The 19,704-nt window shown below is 47.0% G+C and overlaps 1 protein-coding gene across 1 annotated transcript in view; it reads left to right on the top strand.

Annotated features, from left to right (window-relative positions):
* GPC4 (glypican 4) overlaps nucleotides 1-19,704 on the top strand; it is a 70,132-nt gene that overhangs the window by 47,261 nt on the left and 3,167 nt on the right. Inside the window, exons 4-8 of the mRNA XM_075054537.1 lie at nucleotides 9,383-9,548; nucleotides 15,319-15,449; nucleotides 15,653-15,799; nucleotides 16,198-16,334; nucleotides 18,537-18,712. Coding sequence (XP_074910638.1) covers nucleotides 9,383-9,548; nucleotides 15,319-15,449; nucleotides 15,653-15,799; nucleotides 16,198-16,334; nucleotides 18,537-18,712 — 757 coding nt within the window. The remainder of the gene's footprint in view (nucleotides 1-9,382; nucleotides 9,549-15,318; nucleotides 15,450-15,652; nucleotides 15,800-16,197; nucleotides 16,335-18,536; nucleotides 18,713-19,704) is intronic.

Raw genomic sequence — 19,704 nt, 5'->3', positions numbered from 1 at the left:
ATATCCAGGCTCCAGGAGCAAGGTGTAAGTTAGCGGTGGCAGGTTTAGGTCCTTGGACACCTTGACTCCTCATTTAATAGTGATGACTCTCACGTTAGACGTGTCTGTGTGCTGCTGGTTGAGGATGGGTGTCATGGAGCTCCGTGGGTGATGTGTGGAGTCCCTCTTAGGAGACCACAAAATCCTTCAGCCTCAGGGACACTGTCCGGTGGTGGGAAGGAGATGTGGGAGGGAGGGTCGGTGCTGGATGACGCCAAGTGTCACGTCTCCGTGCCAGGTCACTGGCCAAGCCTGCTGACCTCCTGGTTGGAGTTTCAGATTTGGTGGCTCCTGTGTCTGGCTGTGTGGCAGATACTGTGGTCAGGGGATGGGGTTTTCACCGCTGGAGAGTGCGGATGAAGTATCCAGGTGGGAGGTCCGTCCATTAAGCCCCAGTACGGTTTTCGGGAATGTGCAATCACTTGATAGGCAGTAAACGTGCATGGGTGAGGGATCGTGTTTATGCTCCATCTGCTCAGAATTCATCAAAACGTCTCCAGACTTGACACGGGACCACGAGGGCTACGGTCCCCGCATCTGTTACGAATCAGAGTCGTGAACCCGAGGTGGCGTTGTGATTTCTCTTTCCCTTTTGAAGATCCTTGAGTGTAGAGTTGCCTTCAACCCTAGAATGAATTGCTCGATTATGGAAGGTTACCCAGAGACCAGCTCAGCTGCAAAAATAGCTCACGCGCCTTGTACAATCACAGTGACTGCACTTTCCACTTCACTTTCACAACTTGCACTGGAAATCCTGCAACAGATTGACTTTTCCAAGCAGTAGCAAAAGTCCCTGCTGCTGAATGCCTAAGCTTTATTGCAGCGGTAGAAGGAATAATAATCTTTTCTATAGTGTTTTAATCTCATTCAGTGGAAATCTAACATCACATTTCTGCAAGACACAATGGGAAATTCTATACGTGAGTTTAAAAGCTAATGTTTTTATGCCTGCTGCTTTGCGGTTGTGTTTTGGGGCTTCCCACATTACATATAGATTAGTCCGGCTTTGCTGAGCTCTATGTAATGACTCTATTGACTTTGCTTCCATATTATTTTTACTTGGGAGTTGTAGTGGGATGACTGCTTATACCAGGGATTAACTTGAGGGATAAATCTTCTATTCTTCTTATGAAAAAATGTCCAAAGTAATGCAAATTAGTTTTAATGTTTTTTTTTTTTTAACAAGCAAGTTAAAAAATGCTTAATTGAAAATCCTCAGGAGGAGAAATACAACTACTGCAAGACCCAGCTGTTTTTTACTTTCCCGGGGTGCTATCAGGAGAGCAAAGAGCTCCTTACAGTAGAATGGCCTTGATGGCTTTTTAATGATCCTATATGTTTTTACATCTTCACTAGGGAGATGCATTTAGAAAAGTATTGTTCTTGCACGGGTTTGGGAGTAAAGGGGGAAAAGAAGAGAGAATATTGAAAAAGTGCAAGCATGCTTGATTTCTGAGCCAGAATGCTAGAAAATAACTTTTAATTTGGCATTGGGTGGATCAGAAGCCGTGTGCTGCTGCCCAAACACACAACAGAGAGAAAGCTGTATGGTTTTGAGAGAAAGCACAGACTTTTTTCAAACTGTGTCTAAAAACCACAATTTTGATGCTCAAGTCTTCACCCCTCAAACTCCCTCCTTCGGACCCCAAAAATACAAAATTCTCCAGATCCGTCCGGAACAGCAGATCTGAGAAGAAAACCCGTGATGCTGTTTTTTGCCTGCTAGAGATGTATCCTGCATCCGAGGTGGGCTGCGCGGGGCTGGGGGCCTCCAGCGCTTCCCTCTGTCGTCTGCTGGCGCCTGGTGCTTTCTCTCTGACCTTCCTGCCCTCGCCTTCGGGAGACGGAAATCTGCCCATCCCCTAATCGCTCGCTTGCCACTTAGCCCTTGACAAGCGCTAAAATGAGCCGGGTTAAATTGCTGCCAGCAGTGACATTTCCTGCCCCAACCAGGGGTGGAAAAAAAGGAGCAAATACAAGCCAGAGCCCAGAGTGACCAAAATGAGCGAGAACCTACAACTGGGCAGTTCTCAAGCCGCAGAGACGTTCCTTTAATTAGTTACGTGCAATTAAACCTGCAGCCCGGTTGGAGGGTCACGACACCTTTGAGGGCAAAGTGCTATGGGGCTTGTTGAGTGCAGGTCAGCGACAGGTATGGGATGGAGGTCCCCGTTGTGGGGGGAGAAGGTGAGGTCAAGGACTGAGCCCCCCGATAGCATTTTGTAGGGTCGGGAGGAGCCTGCTTGACCCAGGGGCTGGGAGGGGAGGTCTGGCTGGAGGTCAGGGCTGGAGCGGCGTGAAGGACAAAGCGTGCAGCCACGCGACACCGAGTCCCTGCGTTGGTGTCGCTGTCCCTCCACAGAGCTGCAGATGGGGACGTGTGGATGGGACCTCCTGCAGCTGCAGTGGTGGTGAGAGTTTTTTGCAGCCCCCAAGGAGATTTATGCTGGTGAACTGTTGTGTTGGGGTTCTTTTACCACTTCTTCCTCTTGCCCTTGTGTTCGATTGTTTGAGGAACTGCCGAGAGCTCTGGAGGCTCCCAGGTCACCTTCCCGACAAGCATTTGCGTGCTGAAAGCCACATGAGGTGCGGTTACCACCAAAGCAGCTGGGCTGCTGGAAAAGGGCTTCCAGCCTGTCCTTGGGAACCCTGTCAGCTTTTTGTCCAGCACAGGCAGCAGCTTCAGTTGTATGCAAGAAATGGTGTTTAAGTTGGAAGCACAGATACGAGCCGCATGAAACAATGCACAGCTTTGTATGTGTTCCTCATACACCTACCTCGTCACCTGCCATCCTCAAGGGACATGAAAAGCTGAGTGAAATCTGCTGGACATGTTCGCGGTGGGTAGAGGAGGCTCAGCTTCCTTGGTATCAGCATTTCTTCCCTAATGAAGTGTGGTGATAGCAGCCAAGGAGGGGATTTTCTTCAAACTCTTTATGGAAGAGAACTGCAGAGGGGGCGGGTGATTGCTTTCCCCCAGCTGCTCCAAAGCTGGAGCAAGAGCCTGGTGGCTTTTTAAGCCCCTTTGCTCTGAGGTGCCTCGTCTCTACTGAGGCATCCTTTGAGCACAAGGTGACGTGCTGAACCTGCATAAACCAACCTACTGCCGGCCTGGGTGAGCTCCCGTACCTCCAGCTGCATCTCTTGAACTGTGGCTCCTGCCCTTTCCACCATGGACGCTGAATGTGGACCAGACGTTAGCTTAGGAGAATCGGTGATTAAAATAATAAAACACTGAATGAATAAGAGTTAAGGCCTGTATCATCAAAAATACTAGGGCACTGAGCTCCTATTTCAGTAAATGTTGTGTCCCTCGTAATTACCATTTGAGGATCTAAAAGTTTAGTCGGAGAACAAAGGTCCAATCTCCCTTTGTGCGGTCTTTGCCCTTGGTTTGACTTAAGGGGAAGGGGACCTGAATCCTTCTTCAGAAAGAAGTTCATGTTCCTATAACCAGCGAAGCTGGGCAGCCTTCGGGCAAGAGCAAACCCTCCCGAGGAAGCAACAGAAATGAAATGTGTTCCTTGCACGCATCGAGAGGAGACGAGGGGCAGGTGCTGCTGCTTCATGGGCAACCCACAACCAGCCAGAAGAGCCCAGGAGCCCTTTTCGTGTTGTAGAGGGACCTCTCAAGAAGCAGTGCTGCCCAGACAGCAAGTTGCAAGCCTTGGGGCTAGACCGAGGGGCCGCCGTGCACCAGGACGTTGCCCTCCACGCGCCAAGGGCAAACATCAATGCAGAAAACAATACCAAGCACTTCTCCACATCAAAGATGACCCTGAGAAGACCTGCCAAGAATGTGGCTGCATCTGCCTCAGCTCCAGCCATCTGAGGGTCTGCACTAGGCATAGCCTTCAAAGCATGCTCGAGCAGCAATCATCGCGGATTTAACGGGCTGAGAGCGCGCGTGGATGTGGCTGTGGGTTTGGAGCCGATGGCACCGTGCAGGAGCATTTCAGTCCACTGGGTTTTTTTTTTTTACTTTCTTTCTTTGCCTCCTCCTACGCTGTGGTTCTGCTGCTAATTTTGAAAACAATATGAGGGGTAACTAAAGGAAGTTTTTGGGTGTAGCTGCCAAGATAAATGTTCTCACTGTTTTGCTCATTAAAGCAAACAGAACGTTCCTAATTATCTGCTGTGTCTCTGGGTCAGGGAGAGGCAGGTGCTTTGGAGAACAAGCTTTGTTTGAAAGGTGCACTGGTCCTGAGGACACGAGAGCAGGAGATGCTGACCCTGGCATTTCTCTGTAAGCATTTGGTGGAAGAGGAGGCGTCCGCTTGGCAGCCTGAGGTCCCGTCTGCCCCGTGTGGGCTGGGGGTGCCGGTGGGGAAGACAGGCACACGATAAAGCACGAGGTAAAGCTGCAGCAGACATCGCCAGGGGTAGCGAATACTGGCGAGGCACAGAGCCGTGCCGTTCCTAAATATCGCTCCTAAATGTGCTCCCTTGTGCAAGACCTCAGAGGCCCAAATCTGTGGTTGAACCAAATGCTTTCTAAATTATTCATGTGCTAACACCGGGCCAGCAAAATTGGCTAAATGCGTAGTTAATTCCAAAACAGTTTCCTCGGAATATTTGGGGTGGGGAAGCAAACCAAGAGCCATCCGAGTGATCTTCTGCTTCACAGTGAGCTGAATGTCTGGACTGGCATGTGCCCAGATGATGGTCTTGCACAACATTGAGGGAAGGAAAAAATGATGCAAGTAAGGTTGTGTTGGTCCCAAAAATCTATGACAGTTGTCTAAATTGGCTGCTCACCTGGAGCATCCCACAGTCCTTCAGTCAGCTTTGGAGTTAGTTTTTGAAGTCATGAAATCATCTTTCCATGTCAGTGGGAAGTTACTCCTTCAGTCCTCCTTATCCAGTATTGCCCTGATTCAGGTTTGGTTTTTGTTTTTTTGGTTGGGGTTTTTTTCTTTTTTTTTTTTTTTTTTTTTTTTATTATTCAAAGAAAACACAGTATAAATCAAAAGTAATTTCACTGCATTTATTTTCAAATTGTTGGATTTTTATGTTTTCTTTTGGCTGTGCTGCTGGCATGGCAACGCTGTTTTGTGCAAGCTTGGAAAATAAGAAAGCCTGAGTTATCAGTGTTATTATAAATAGTTATTAAAGCTGACAGGGTTTTAAGTGGTGTTATTAACATTCTTAATGTTAACTTAAGGGTAGAGTGAGGGAATAAAATGTGGCTCTGGCTGTCTGGCAGCTGGTGGGAGCTCCCCGCAGGACCATCCATGGTTGGAGCTCTGTCGTCCTTCCTCAGCTATTCCTTGCCTTGGAAGGGAAGGAGGAAAAGGAACCGGTTGCTTCTCTGAACTTTATCTGCTTGCACAGATTGGTTTATCCTGAGTTTTAGCGGCTTTGTGGTAGGCTGTTAACAAGGCATTTCACTTGATAGGTGTAGACTTTAATGGTGAAGTTCCTACTAGATGCATGCATCCAGATGCAATTGCGAAGGAGTTGGAAAAGGCTAAGGACATAAGGCAAACCGTTTCCCTTATGTGAGACTCTGAAATGGGATGCGTGTGACAAGGTACCAACAAACCCCAGATTTTATTATACTAAGAGCATGTAATTTTTACAAGAACATGATTGTACCTTCACTGGTCAATGTAAGTTGGGGGGGTATCTCAAATATGATACAAAACGTTTGAATTAAGCCCAGAATTGTTTGTTTTTCACTTAATTTTTGTGGCTTGTGTGCAAATCTGTATTTTTAAGGAGCAAGTTCGATACGAATGTGAAGTTTGGTGCCAAAACACATCTGTTAGCAGCGTTTAATCTTCACGTTTGACAAAGCGTATAGATATGGACAAATTGTAATTTACATGATGAAACCACAGGGTGATGGATTGCTGCAGTGGCATGGAATGCCACAGAAAGGAAATAAATTTCACAAGATAAAAGGGAGGGGTTGAGTGCATTTACTTCTATTAGAAGCTTTTACAGCATATGTGCACTACAGCTTACTACTACCTGGGCTCACATCTACCAGAGTAAATCCTCTTCAGCAAATAAAGCTTTCTTTGGGACTCTGCTTTATTAGAAAGGAGATTATTTGGTTTTGAGGGTCATTATAGAGTAGAGTTTGAATGAACTTGAGTTGCTTTCCAAGATAAACACAATCCCAGAACAAAGCATATCTGGGTTTACTGTTACATACAATGGTGTTTTAAGAGCTTGCACCTGGCATGGCAGAGCGAACATTAAAAGCTTGTGAAGAATTGCCAGTGCAACATATGGCACATCCTACTGACAGATCCAGAGCTGGTCTGGACTGGGTACGGGCCCCTTGCCAGGGGTTAAGGCTCTCGTTGCAGCGATACGCAGCAGTTAAGCATTTATCACTGTTGTAACGAGGTGTAATTGCTCATAATCTCCCATGAAACTCTCTTAGAGGCGATCTCTGCTTGTGCCTTCCTGTTGCTTTCTGACACCATAAAATGGCAGATTTGGACTGATGAATTTCCCCTTTGTCTTCCTCTTCACCTGCAACCGTATTGCAAGCTAACAGCTTCCCTGTGGGTTACGTCCATCAGTAGTTAGGGCTTGGGGTCTGTCTTTTCATCGCCCCTTTTGCCATCACCCTCTGCTCAGCTCTGTGTAGGGCTCAGAAAGCTGCAAACCTCTGTGGAGAAGGAAGCAAAATGCTGTTTGCTTTTAAAATCATCCTGCGTCTTTGTTCAAAGGACCTAATCTGAGTGACCATCCCATGTCGTCTGCTGTGGAACGCGGGAAAGTGGCTTCAGTTTCCCCTGCATCTGCTGGGATTCATAAAGATCAACCCCTATGAAATATCAAAGCGGGGGGATGCTGCGGGATTGCAGCCGCTCGGCGCTCCTGGGGCGAGCCGGGAACCTAAGATGGGAAGGTGCCTCCTGGGTCACTGCTGTGCGGGTGATTTTTTTGCAACACAGTCATGGAATCCCTTTCATAAACCTGCAGTTTTCCATGATAGGGTTGGGGAAGTCTTCTCCTCATCATCCCGCTTCAGCTCTAGTACCTGGCTGGTGCTATCAACATTTTCCTAGTTTTCTTCCCAAGGAGGATGCAGAGCGTTTCATTGAGGGCCAGCAGTGCTAGGACAGCCAGGATCTGCTAAGCCTCAGGACTAGGCGTGGAGTTCCTGGCACCTACCACCGAGTGGCAAAGGAAGGGATTTTTATCAGAGAAACGACTAAACTACTAAACTGGGGCATCCTTCAGAGCTCCGTCTCTGGGTGCGAGATGTTATTTAGTTCCTTCTTCCCGCCCCGCAACTTTTTTGTTACACAAGGACTACACCATCTGGATGGCAGATGATACCTTTACATTTGTCTGTTTTCCGTTTTCCAACTATAAATCATCTGATTGAGCTGGTTTCTGTTGCTTGAGCTCTTCCCAGTGTTTGAACTAGCTCTGCTTTAAAGCCATGCTGCCCCAATAGGGAGCTTTCTGCTGGGGCTGCTGCTCCTGCTGTGCCTTCCAAAAAAAAAAAAAAAAAAAAAAAATATATGTATGTATATATGCTCTGAAGCGTCTGAATCGGATTCCCTCACCACCACAAACAGCTGTCTACATTGAGTCTCCTTTTGCTCAGCCAAACGGGCTCTTCACGGACAAAAGAGGGGCAAAGACGACAAAAAGAGGGCTGAAGTGATGTCTGACTGAACATTGCTGGCCAGCCAAAATCCAGCACTGAGCTCCATCAACTGCAGAAAATTGTCCTGTCTTTCTAACAGGTTTCCTTGCCTACTGAACGGAAACCGTGGTCTTTGTGGAGTTGCAGAAACACAACGGATTTTATCTGTCATATCTTTTCATAAGAAAAGAGGGTGTAAAAATCTGCTGATGTTATTAGCAAAGCCAACCTCATTATGTAGTGGGATTTTTTATTCCTGGTGTGTTTTTACTGAAATCTGTTGCCTCCTAGTTTCATGTGCTGCCAACTAGTTTTTGCACCAGAAGGTGATGTTCGGTTTCTCCACAGCCCTCGTGCTGAGATGGGCTTTGCAATAGTAAGGTCCTCGGCGTACGTGTGGTACCGGGTCTTCCTTGTGTACGTCCATCTCCATTCAGTCCTGTCACCTTCTCTGCCATGAAATCAGTTTCCAGACCTCCAGCCGATGAGACGTGGAGGCCATCCACAGCTCCAGTCCTTTGTACTGAATGACTTCTCTTCCTCGGGGCTGTGCGTGTGTCTCCTCCTTCAGCACGGTCTTGGATCATAACTTATTTAGAGCGCTCTCCATAAACGCCTTACAAGAAGCCTCAAGCGTATTGCTTAAAACACCAGAGACCGCTTCTATTTTGTCAGTGTATCTCTGATCGCGTCTTAAAATTTCCATTTTCATGTGTGGCTAATTAACACTTAAACTTGCTCTTGAGGGAGCTTCTCTGTTCAGTGCTTTAGACGGACCCACTGCGTGGTCGGCCCTAGTACACGGTGCTGGAGCTCACGCTCCCCAGACCGGCTGGGTGGAAATGGTTTCAATGAACGTTTTGAAGCTGGGCCAGAGAGTGAATCAAACGTGAATGACCATGAGTCACTTTGGAAAACAGGCCCGTTGAGGGCTCGGGGGGTGACGTGCCTGCTGTAGATAGCTCCGCTTGCACGCCCAGCACTCGCACGTGGGGTTCGAGGGTCCTGGCGGCTTGTCCTCGGCTGCGCGGCTGTAGCCGCCACCTCCTTCGGGTGGGGGGAACGGCGTTATTTCGCGTGATGAGCGCTGAGTATAAATGAAGCCGGGTATCTGTCATGTAAATGCTGTGTTGCGGGAGTTGAATGTAAGATAAAGGAGCCGGTCTCTCTGCCCGAGAGCCCTGCTGGGCGATTGTCCGGGAAGAGCCGTGCTGTGGAGGAGGAGGGCACGCTCCTGGCAGATTTGGTGTGGTAGCGGCAGGCATCCCCTCTCAGCTGCTTTTTCCCCGAGAAATCCTGGCATCATCTTCTTCAGTGTGTGTTTGCAGCGGGGCTTGGGTAGTGCAACCTTGCGTTAAGCCTTTTGGCTTGGTTGCCTTCCCTGAGTTCGAGAGCTGCGTGTCCCCTGGGGGTGCCTGTCCTTGCAGCCCAGGGAGGGGTTCCACAAGGTGTATGGCAGTGCAGCTACTGTTTCGTGGAGAAGGGGACCGTCCGTGCCCCCTGGAGTGGCAGGTCCACCCAAGGAGGTGAGCCAGACCCCTTCACCTGCTCCCTAGATCCCTGGACCACGTAAGCGGGGAGCTCTGACCGGACGACGGTGGCTGACCCCACTGCATCTCCTCTGCGCAGCTCTGTTCCCACCCACCCCGGGGTAAACGTGTGGGGTTTTTTTAGTGACCGAGGGCTAATTTTCTTCTCCTTTCCCCTTTCTCTCTTTTAAAGGTGAACCCCACGCCTCAGGGTACGCGAGCGCTGCTGAAAATGATGTACTGCCCATACTGCCGAGGTCTGGTATCAGTGAAGCCCTGTTACAACTACTGCTTTAACGTCATGAGAGGCTGCTTGGCCAACCAAGGGGACTTGGATGCCGAGTGGAATATCTTTATGGGTAAGGCAATGTGGGTTAAAACAGCATGTGAGTATATACTGATACTGTGTCCCTCACCTGAATGGCTTTTGTGAGCAGCTATGCTGAGCTATAGCAGGATTTTAGGTGTCTGTGGTGGGTATCTTTTCCTTCCAGACCTCTGTATACAGCACGCTTTTTGCTGTTCACATTAATTTCTAAATAAATGAGACTTCTGTTGTGCCAGTCACCTCTGTTGCAGCAAGCTTTAGGAGGATGGAGCTGCCATGTGCTTGTAGGCTTGTAGTGTCTCTTCTTGCTGGACCAAGCACGTGTGCAAGCTGTTTTTTCCATGCTACTCCTTATAGTTTGTTGTCATCATACAGCTGTCCTTCCTGAAGCTAGTTCTCTTGCTCAGCAGCCTGGGAGTCTCCCTGCCAGCCGCAGTGAGCTTTGGGAAAAGCTGTAGGCTTTACATTAAAAAATTGAATGGGACATGTGTCTGAATCTGTTTTTAAACAGCTCATTTGGCGCTTGGCCGCCATCCTTTTGAAATGTTGATAGGCCTTACATGACACTCTGCAAGTGCCTTTGCCATCCTCTTCCTCCTGTTTATTATTTCTCTTCCATGCTTATAAAACAGTGTTATTCCATACATGAAACTTCGACTGAAATGTTAAATTCTACCTTGGGTTAAGGCTCAGCAGAATTGGCGATTCATCACGTTTTGGGGGCACAGGCAATAGATAATGTTAAATGTTTTCATTTGTGCTCCTTTTCCAGGAGGCTTGATTTATCTGTGAACGAGCATCCTTTGGGAGCAGTCGCTTCACTCCAGTTAATGTGTGATGAAGTGCACATGTAAAGTATCTGCCGCTACTGACAAGGCTGCGGTACTCTTCCCATCCCAGTCGTGGAAAAAAAAGACTGTTAGATAGAAAAGATTTCCCTTTCATTAAGGTGTGAGAGAAAAGAGAGGAAATTGCTGATAATTGGCATTTCAGGCTAGATTTAAATCTTAGAACTTGTTTTCCTGTGTTTTGTGCACTGGCTTTTCACTTCGCTGCCCGTGCCAACTGGATGTGTGCAGCGTATTATTTTCAGAAGGCGTTTTTTTGCCTGTGTATTCCATATAGGGAGTTAAATGTGATACTAAATTGGGTTTCCAAGTCATTCTCTGGGAGGCTGACACCACCCCCCCACCCCCCCATTCCTCCCAGCCGTCTTTCTCATGAGAATATTAAGTATTTCAGCTACAATTGTTGCTGAAATAGCTCAAAGCCAGGAGACTTGCAAACATCTAGTCCAAGTAGAAAAGAGGAATCCCATGAAAGGGAAGGGCATAATGCCAGAAAACAGACAAAAGCACAAGCAGCTAATTGCTGTAGGTGGTATGCAGCTAAAGACGAACCTCGGGGGAAGCCAGCGAGCCCCGTCACACGAGACTGATCAGGGACTGCATACAATAATTAAGATTATTAAACAAGACAAAATAAATAAATGCGATTCCAGGTTGGAAGCAAAGCTTTCTTCTTGCAGTGCTTCATCCCCAAGGGGCTTCTTGCCCACTCATTACTTAAGTATGGTATTAAGCTTCATTACATTTATTGGCAGTATTTGCTTGGTTCTTGCACTCTGGGTTGATTGTTGCAGTGGAGTATGGATACTGAAAACTTAAGCTGTGCTTTCTTTAGACAGTTTAATAACTGAACAGGTGCTGGTTATGTTCCAGATTTTGGTTTGTATCTCAGTTTGCCACTTGAGGCAAATTAAATGAAATAGATCTGATATTTGGGGCAGGGCATATGTCACAAATGTTCCGTGTGTTTAAAGGTTTAAATAAATAAATAAATAAGCAAAAAACCCCAAATCCCCCCCCCAAACCACCCCACAACAAAAAAACCCAACCCACCTCCATGGGCTCGATGCTATTTTGCATCGCGCATTTAAGTACTTGGTTATGGCAGCGATTTATTACTTGTCAAAAACAGATTTTGAACTTAGCGAAATAATTTAAAGATAGTTAAATGGGAGAACTTCCAACAAATGCTGCAAGTATATATGAATTTGGGTCCACGTGCGTATAAAATATGCATGCGCATTTGTTAGTGGGTCTATATGAAAGTCACTTATTTAAAGCTTTTCCAAACCGGGAGGTAAAGTTTGTAGGTTTTTTTGAGACGAGAAGACTTTAGACTTTACTTCTGCAAAGTACCATTTAAAGTTGCGGCATATGAAATAATGACCGAATTGTACTCTTTTCTCCCATTTAACTATCTTTAAATTATTTCGCCCTCTATTCCTAATGCAATTGTACACCAATTAGACAGGGGTATACTTTGTTTCAAACAAGCTATTGGGGGAGCTGGAGCTTTCTTGAATGAGCAGTGTTAATCTCCAGTGCCTTTTCATGATCTTCCCCCCCCCCGCCAAAGGTTTACTCTGCTCAAAGATGTCAAATTCAGGCTCCATATACATATCTGGAGGACTACTTTGTGTGCAAAGAATTTTTTTCCCCTTAAAAAAAAAAAAAGGTTGTTAATGAATGGTCAAGGTCTTCCCCCTCCTTCCCTCCCCTTTTAAATCAGATCTTGGGGTTAAGACTGAAAACTGCCTTTTGTTCTTCAAGTCAGACAGTGAGGCTGAAGATGTGGGTTTCTGATTATTGGTGGCACAATGCGAAAGAATTGCTTTCCTTCATGAGAGCGAGGTGCTTTGTCGCCAAGGATTGTCTCAATGCCAGTAGCAAGGACAAATGTATGCAGGAGGAAAAGGGTCTTTAAGGGATGGTGCTATATGGTGTGGGTTGGTTGGTTCCCCCCACTCCCTCCAAATCCACTTCTATCTCCACATCACAGGGAGGAGAGACAGTCTTTGTCATGCTGTGTGTTTGTAATAAATGTCCAGGGTACATTTTTCACTCTGCCAGACTTTTTTTTTGTGAAGCAGATCCAAGCCACCTCGCCGTAGCTTATAAATACCAATTATTTTGCACCACAGCTGGGGCGAAAGAATTGATATTTATAATCAACTCCTCTCTCCCAATAATGGAAAATCTTTTTTGGGAGTTGAGTTGCACCAAAGCTTAATTTCTGGCGTTAATGCAGCATGCCCCCCCCCCCTCGACGTGCAGTGGTGCTAGCGTTATCTTGAACACCAGCCAACTTTATTAATGTCAGACGTGGCTGCCGGAGGGGATCGCTCCTCGCCACGACTGCTGGTGGGGACACCAGCCAGCTCCTGGTGGGAGGTAAAGGTTTGCAGGATGCCCCCAAAATCAAAACTGTGGATGAGGTGGAGGCTCCCCCCCCTTTTCAATGAAAGTTTATTTCATTTAGCGCTCCTTGCTAGTATCAATCCCAGCTCCTGAAGAGCTCCAGTTGAATATATTCTCCAAGGGCAATTATTACTTTCCTTATCTTTTCTCGCCAGCTTTGGCAGCTCTGCTGGAGGCCGAATGCATTTTCTCTATCGGCAGTCAAAGCGGAGGCTGCATTCCTGGGCTGTGATACATGTAACGCCATGGCACCCCTGCTAACAAAGGACCCAATTCGCTCTACATTCCCATGGTCTTGTGGATGGCCTGCCCGGCTCAAAGTTTACAAAGACGCCAAACAGCCAGAAGAATTGGGGTTTATGTTTCCTTTCAGTCTTTCACAAACACTTTATTGATCTGCGGCCTTTCCTGGCCACTCAGAGAATTAAGTAGTTACAAAATGGAATGATTTTTCTTTTTCTTTAAAAAAAAAAAAAAACCCTATGCATTTTGTGTGTTTTATTATCTGTCTATTCATAATATTTTTATTTGAAATAAGCGGCTTCCTGCAAACTGCACCGGGATGTTCTTTATGCGCGTGAAAAACCCCAAAAGCTTTGACAATGATGAACACATTTAAGTTGTGCTCCACTTGTTTACAAAAGTCTCCATTTGGTAGCACATCAAAAGCATTTTTCTCCCCTCTGGCACAATGGTATATTCATGCTAGCAGTCATTACTCAGAGATTTGAAGCATCACTTTATTGGAGCCCACCACAATACAGTCTAAGACTCTTTGTTTCATTTGTTATTACCTTTTTTTTTTTTTTTTTTTTCCCCCAAATGTATTTAGTTCAGACCTGTTTGTAGTCCCTGACGGCTAAATTCCAGCCATGCCCTGCAACAGCTCTGGCGTTGGTGCTGGTGGTGTGTGCCTGCAGGGCGAGGGGTTTTCCTGGGGGCTCCAGCTCCTCCCGGGGTTCACTCCTTAAACACCGGCACCTTGGCGGAGCTGCATCAGTCCTGGCTGATGTGGTTTTTGGGATGGGTTGATCAACTGATAGAACTTTAACTAACACGCAGCAAATCTTAGGAATATTGAGTTGTCTTTAAAAAGTGGATTTGCAGGCTAGGAAGGCATCTGCAGTTCATGGAGGGGGTTTGCTGTTGGATTTATTATTATTATTAATTTAAATACACAAGTAGCTTAATTGTATATTTGTCATCAGTTTGTGGGGGTTTTTTTAGTGTAGTTTAACATGACTTGGGTGCTAAGGCAGAGCTATTACTAAACTGTTCAGTATGTGGAATATCTTTATAGGGCTTTAACAGGTAGCCAGAGCCCACAGAATTTTTCGGCTTGTTGAAGGTACCTTCTGTGCTTAGGAAAGGAGGATGAATGTCAGGAGAAACACTTTTCAAGAGAAATTAATAGACTGACTGTGAAACACCCATTTCTCCTTAATGGAAAGGAACAGGCGTATCCTTGGGAGCGGGGAGGAGCTCCTGGGGAGAGGGTTTCCTTGGGGCTGGAGGGGCCGCTGTGCCCTGGCCTCCCATGTCATGAGGCTAGGAAAAACTGAAGCATTAAATGCAACTGGAAAATGATGAGTTTGTGGAAGAGCATCATGAAGTGACGCAGGAGGGGAGACCAGCAACCGGGGTGCTTTGGGATTGAGGCACTGCGGTGAAAACTTAACATTAAATAAAGGTTGTGATGGGCGAGGGGAGACGAGTGCTTAGCACCAGGCGTGTACCTGGAGGCACCTTCTAGGGGAGAACCAGAGAGAGGGCTTAAATGCGATGCAGGGTGAAAGCCTTAATGCCAATAATAATTTCTCAGAGGAAGTAGTGGATGTTCAGTAGCTGCTATGTTTAATGATGTAGTTGATGAGGACTTGCATGTTGGCACAGGAGGAATGACCTGGTGCTGGCTGAGGGACTTTTCCATCTCCCCTTGTGTAGAGATGTGCCAAAGATATCATTAGTGCACAGCGTTTGCTCTGGTCTCATGCAGTCTCCCTCGTCCAAATTATCCATGTAATGCCAGAAGGTGCAGTCCCTTGGCTTCTCCAGGCACGGCAAAGCCCGTAGCTTTCCGTAAGGGAGAGATGGTAGCGATGATCATTTTGGGTCCTTTTGCATCGATGTCTTACATTCAGGACCAGCACGAGGAAGCCAGTGGCTTTGAAAGCAGTCATGAAAAACAAATGACACAAGGCAGCCTTTAATAAATGAGCATGGAGAGGAGGGTGTTAGTAATGCTTGTTCTAATGGGAGGAGGTGATTACAGGCTGCTGGTTGGCAGGCTGCGATGGCTCTCCCTCGTTTAATGTGGCTTTTGATGTATATGAGCCTGTGGTTTGGTGCTGGCAGCCTATAAGTGCCTGGTGAAGTTGTAGACTCTGGGAACGGAGCAAAATGTTTCCTGGAGATGTGTGCTGGTCAGATGCGACGTTGCAGTGGTTAATGTCTGCATGCTCAATCTGTTACCCTTGTTATCTGTTATTCTTGAAGCTCCGCCATTAAAAACCTTCGTTTCTCTCTTTGTGTTAGATTCGATGCTGCTGGTAGCAGAGAGGCTGGAGGGTCCCTTCAACATCGAGTCAGTCATGGACCCCATTGATGTGAAAATTTCAGATGCGATCATGAACATGCAGGAGAACAGCATGCAGGTGTCTCAGAAGGTCAGTGGGCCAGGAGGACACTTGGGCTTTAATTATCTCATGTGTTTTATTTCCCTGTTCTCATCAGTACGTTTTTCCTTTGATGCCCTTTCAAGTACATATAAAGCTGATGTATTACTGTGGGCAGAGGCTGGGTTGGAGCCTGGAGAAGGGAGGCTCTTGTGACCTCCCATGTCATAAAACCCTTTCCTTCTCTTGCGTAGGTTTTCCAGGGATGCGGCCAGCCAAAAACACTTGCCCAGGGCCGGACCGCTCGCTCCGTCTCCGAAAGCGGTTTCAGCACTCGTTTCAGACCCTACAACCCGGAGGAGCGGCCGACTACGGCTGCCGGCACGAGCTTGGACCGACTGGTGAGTGCCTGGTCCTGCCGGTGCCGCGCAGGCGCTTCGCACCCGTGTACCGCAGAGTATAATTTTCCATTTGTAATTTATAGGGTTTCTTAATATTCCTTGGCTGTCTTAAACTCTCTGAGGGGTGTAATCTGCCTATGGCTCTAGACGTGAATTACCTCAGTGCTTCTATGTCAGAAAAGTGCCTGTTTTAAAGGCTTGGCTTATGAGTAATATGTGTTTGAGGAGCGGTGTTTAATTTTGTATTAAAAAAGTAAATCAACCATCAAAACACTCAGCCTGAAGATCTGGTCTATACACGTCTGTTGTGATAAAAAATACCTCTCCAGCTTCACTTTTAATGAGCGTTTGGTATTCTGGATTATGTCCTGTGTTTCTTTTTTTCTTTTATTTAATAGGTTACTGATGTGAAAGAAAAGCTGAAGCAAGCCAAAAAATTTTGGTCATCTCTCCCTGGCAACATTTGCAACGATGAAAAGATGTCTGTAGGCACTGTCAATGAGAACGAGTGCTGGAACGGGAGCGCCAAGAGCAGGTTTGGCGATGCTGCCGCCCTCTGTTAACTCTCTCCCTCTCGCCCCAGCTTTTCCCGGCGTGCCAGCCCTCTTCTCCTACAGGAGTGACCCCAGCTTCCCTGAGCCAGACTGCTGCTGTTACCCCTGTTTTTTTGTAGATAGGAGAGCTTGAATGCAAAGCTAAAGGGTTGTCCAAGCTCTACATGGTGGTTTGTTTTAAAGGAGGGAACCGAGCCTAGATACCCAGATACGGCGTCTCTCCTTGGACTTAAACCTCTTACTGGTTGCTCATGGGTTCGGGGAGCTGATTTGTACAAAATCCTGTATCACAGCCACAGAGCAGGGATGCTTATGTTGTCTGACAGCGCTGTTGCCCCAGTGCCCCCAGTTGGTGTTTCTACCAGGAGCTATTGCTGCGTTCCTTGTTGAGCAAGGGCAGGGGGATGGAGGTTGGTGAAGGGTCCTCTTCTCTGCTGCTGAGGTCAGTGGCACGAGGGGACCGGTGGTTTTCATGCACGCTTTTTATGGGAAAATAGTTTCAAAACTTTTTTTTTCTTTTTTTTCTTGTAAGGAAGAAATTACCAACACATGAATAAGCCAAAGGTTTTCTGTCATATGGTTTCTGTAACTGTTTAGCTTTTATTTTGGAAATAGAAGTTTCCTTTTTTTCTGTTTGCTTACTGAGGAAATAAGCAAAATCCAAGATGTTCCATTAAAAAAAAAAAAAAAATAGTTGTCCAGGGTTGTCCAGCAGTTTTTCTAAGTAATAGCAGTTTTTGCCCTTGATATTTTTGGGGCACAGGACTGAGCCATGTCACATAAATTTTGCACTGGTTTATGTGTGCCTGAAACTCTGCCTTGCTTGGCCAGGGCAATGGTTTGGGTCTCTGCGACAAGAAATGGCTCTACCCTTCTGAGGTCTTGTTTATCAGCAGCTTGTACAGGACTTTTCACAGCAGATTTCCCCAGTGCCACAAGGGCCGGCACCAGTAAGGAGGGGAGATGGAGACTTGGCAGCCCTGGGCAAGGAGACAGAGGGGAGGCTGGACATCCTCTGTGGGTTGTGCAAGATATTTTGCTTTGCTGTTACTCTTTTCTCTGTGACTCCAATAAGCTAAAAGTTCAGTAGTCTTCTACACTTTGGTCTCTTTCTGACTTCTTTGAAACATATAATATTGATCACAAATAATGACAAAACCAACAACAATAATAATGATAAACCTTCCCATATACAGGACAGGGTTTGAGCATGCCCCTCAGATGTATGCTTTTGTTTCACTGCCTGGTCTCCAGGATCAGTAGATTGTGCTAAAGGCTTTTTTTCTCTCTCGTGATACTGATGTTGGTATCATATCTAAGAAAAGTAATGTTTTCTTCTGTTAAACAGCGATTTTTCTTGCAAGTCAGATAACTGGAGGAGGGGAAAAAGTATCATATCCCTGCTCTGTAAGATGATACTCCAAATACCTGTTTCAGGAGATGTATTCTTGTGGGTTTTGTTGCTCAGTCTCTCTTTTAAACCAAGAGGCCATACGTGTGTTCAGACCTGAGCGCACACACCACCTCAGGCTGAGCAGCTCGGCTCTTCTCTGCTTCAGTGCGTGGGGTTACGTTATCTCATCTTCAACATCACAGATGTTTCTCCTGCTGGGGTTATTAGGGAAATTGCATCTCATGTCTGTGTGGTGAGAAGTACACATTTAATACCCCAGCTTGATGGTTAAGGTGCATTATGCAAAGCCAGAATGACACTCTTGCCTCCAACAGTTACTATAGGTTTCTGTGGGATAACTATGGCCCCAAAGGTTGTTTTCCCAAAAGTTGTCATCTAACTGGGCATCAAGGCACCTCAGCAGCTTGTTTTGCTCTGTTGCCTGCAGCGAGCCGATTTATGCTGTTGTAAGCCATTATTACTATAAACCCCAGATCTTCCCTCTCTTTTCAAGTTGGGGAGGAAACTGTCTTTCCCCTGCCTTTGTGGCACAGGGTATGTGAAAACAGTGTTTAATTCCACATGCTGCTCAGGTTGCAGGGAGGGGAGATGGGGTAAGAAGCCAGAGAAGGGCTCCATGGGGGGTTAGCATGTGGGAAGATCGCGTTGGGCTCAGAATATCACCCAGGCTGGAAATGGGTGGCATCGCCGAGTTCCCAAGCTGTCACCTTTTGGTGTGGGACCCCGCCGAGCTGCAGCTCTGGTACCAGCAGGAGCGGTTTCTTTTCAGGTATGACTTTGCGGTGACTGGAAACGGCTTAGCAAGTCAAGTGAATAACCCGGAGGTAGAAGTGGATATTACCAAGCCAGACATGGTGATCCGCCGGCAAATCATGGCTCTGCGGGTGATGACCAACAAGCTGAAGAATGCGTACAGTGGGAATGATGTCGACTTCATTGATATAAGTATGTTTGCTCCTATTTGCCTTTTGCTCTTTCTTTTTCCCTTTTTAATTGGATTTCATGCTAACACGGAGGTAGCTGGTTAAGCTTCAGCTGTGGGTAAGCGTGTTAGTGAAGCGGGTGGGAACCAGCATCTCTGACAGGCTGTGCGAGGAGGGTTGTTCTCATAGAACGGTTTGGGTTGGAAGGGACCTTTATGGGTCGTCTAGTCCAACCTCCCTGCAATGAGCAGGGACATCTTCAGCTAGATCAGGTTGCTCAGAGCCCTGTCCAACCTGGTGCTGGATGTTTCCAGGGATGGGGCATCTACAACCTCCCTGGGCAGCCTGTTCCAGTGTTTCTCCACCCTCATCGTAAAAAATTTCTTCTTTATACCTAGTCTGAATCTACCCTCTTTTAGTTTAAAACCATTACCCCTTGTTCTATCGCTACTAACTGTAGAAAAGTGTCCATCCCCATCTTTTTTATAAAAGCCCCCTTTAAGTATTGAAAGGCTGTAATAAGGTCTCCCTGGAGCCTTCTCTTCTCCAGACTGAACAACCCCAACTCTCTCAGCCTGTCCTCATAGGAGAGGTCCTCCATCCCTCTGATCGTTTTTGTGGCCCTCCTCTGGACCTGCTCCAACAGGTCCATGTCTCCCGTGCTGAGGACTCCTCCGGAGCTGAAGGCAGTGCTCCAGGCGGGATCTCATGAGAGCAGAGTAGAGGTGGGGAATCACCTCCCTCGACCTGCTGGCCACACTTCTTTTTAGGCAGCCCGGGATCCAGTTGGCTTTCTGGGCTGCAAGCGCACGTTGCCAGTTCACGTCCAGCTTTCATCCCCCAGCACAGATGGGTGTGACGAACAGCACGCAGGAGTCGCGTTAACCAGAGGACCAACGCTTACGTCTCATAAATGCCCAAACCTCCACGCGCTTGCTTTTTCCCTCCGCCCCCCGCCGCCTTCTGCAAGCGAAGCCTGGCGCTGCAGACGGTGGCGGAGGACAGCACGTGCCT

Source organism: Buteo buteo, chromosome 22 (genome assembly GCF_964188355.1).
Source record: "Buteo buteo chromosome 22, bButBut1.hap1.1, whole genome shotgun sequence".
Classification (NCBI taxonomy): Eukaryota; Metazoa; Chordata; class Aves; order Accipitriformes; family Accipitridae; genus Buteo; species Buteo buteo.
Note: the sequence above shows the minus strand (reverse complement) of the source record. Positions and strands in the feature narration are given on the sequence as shown.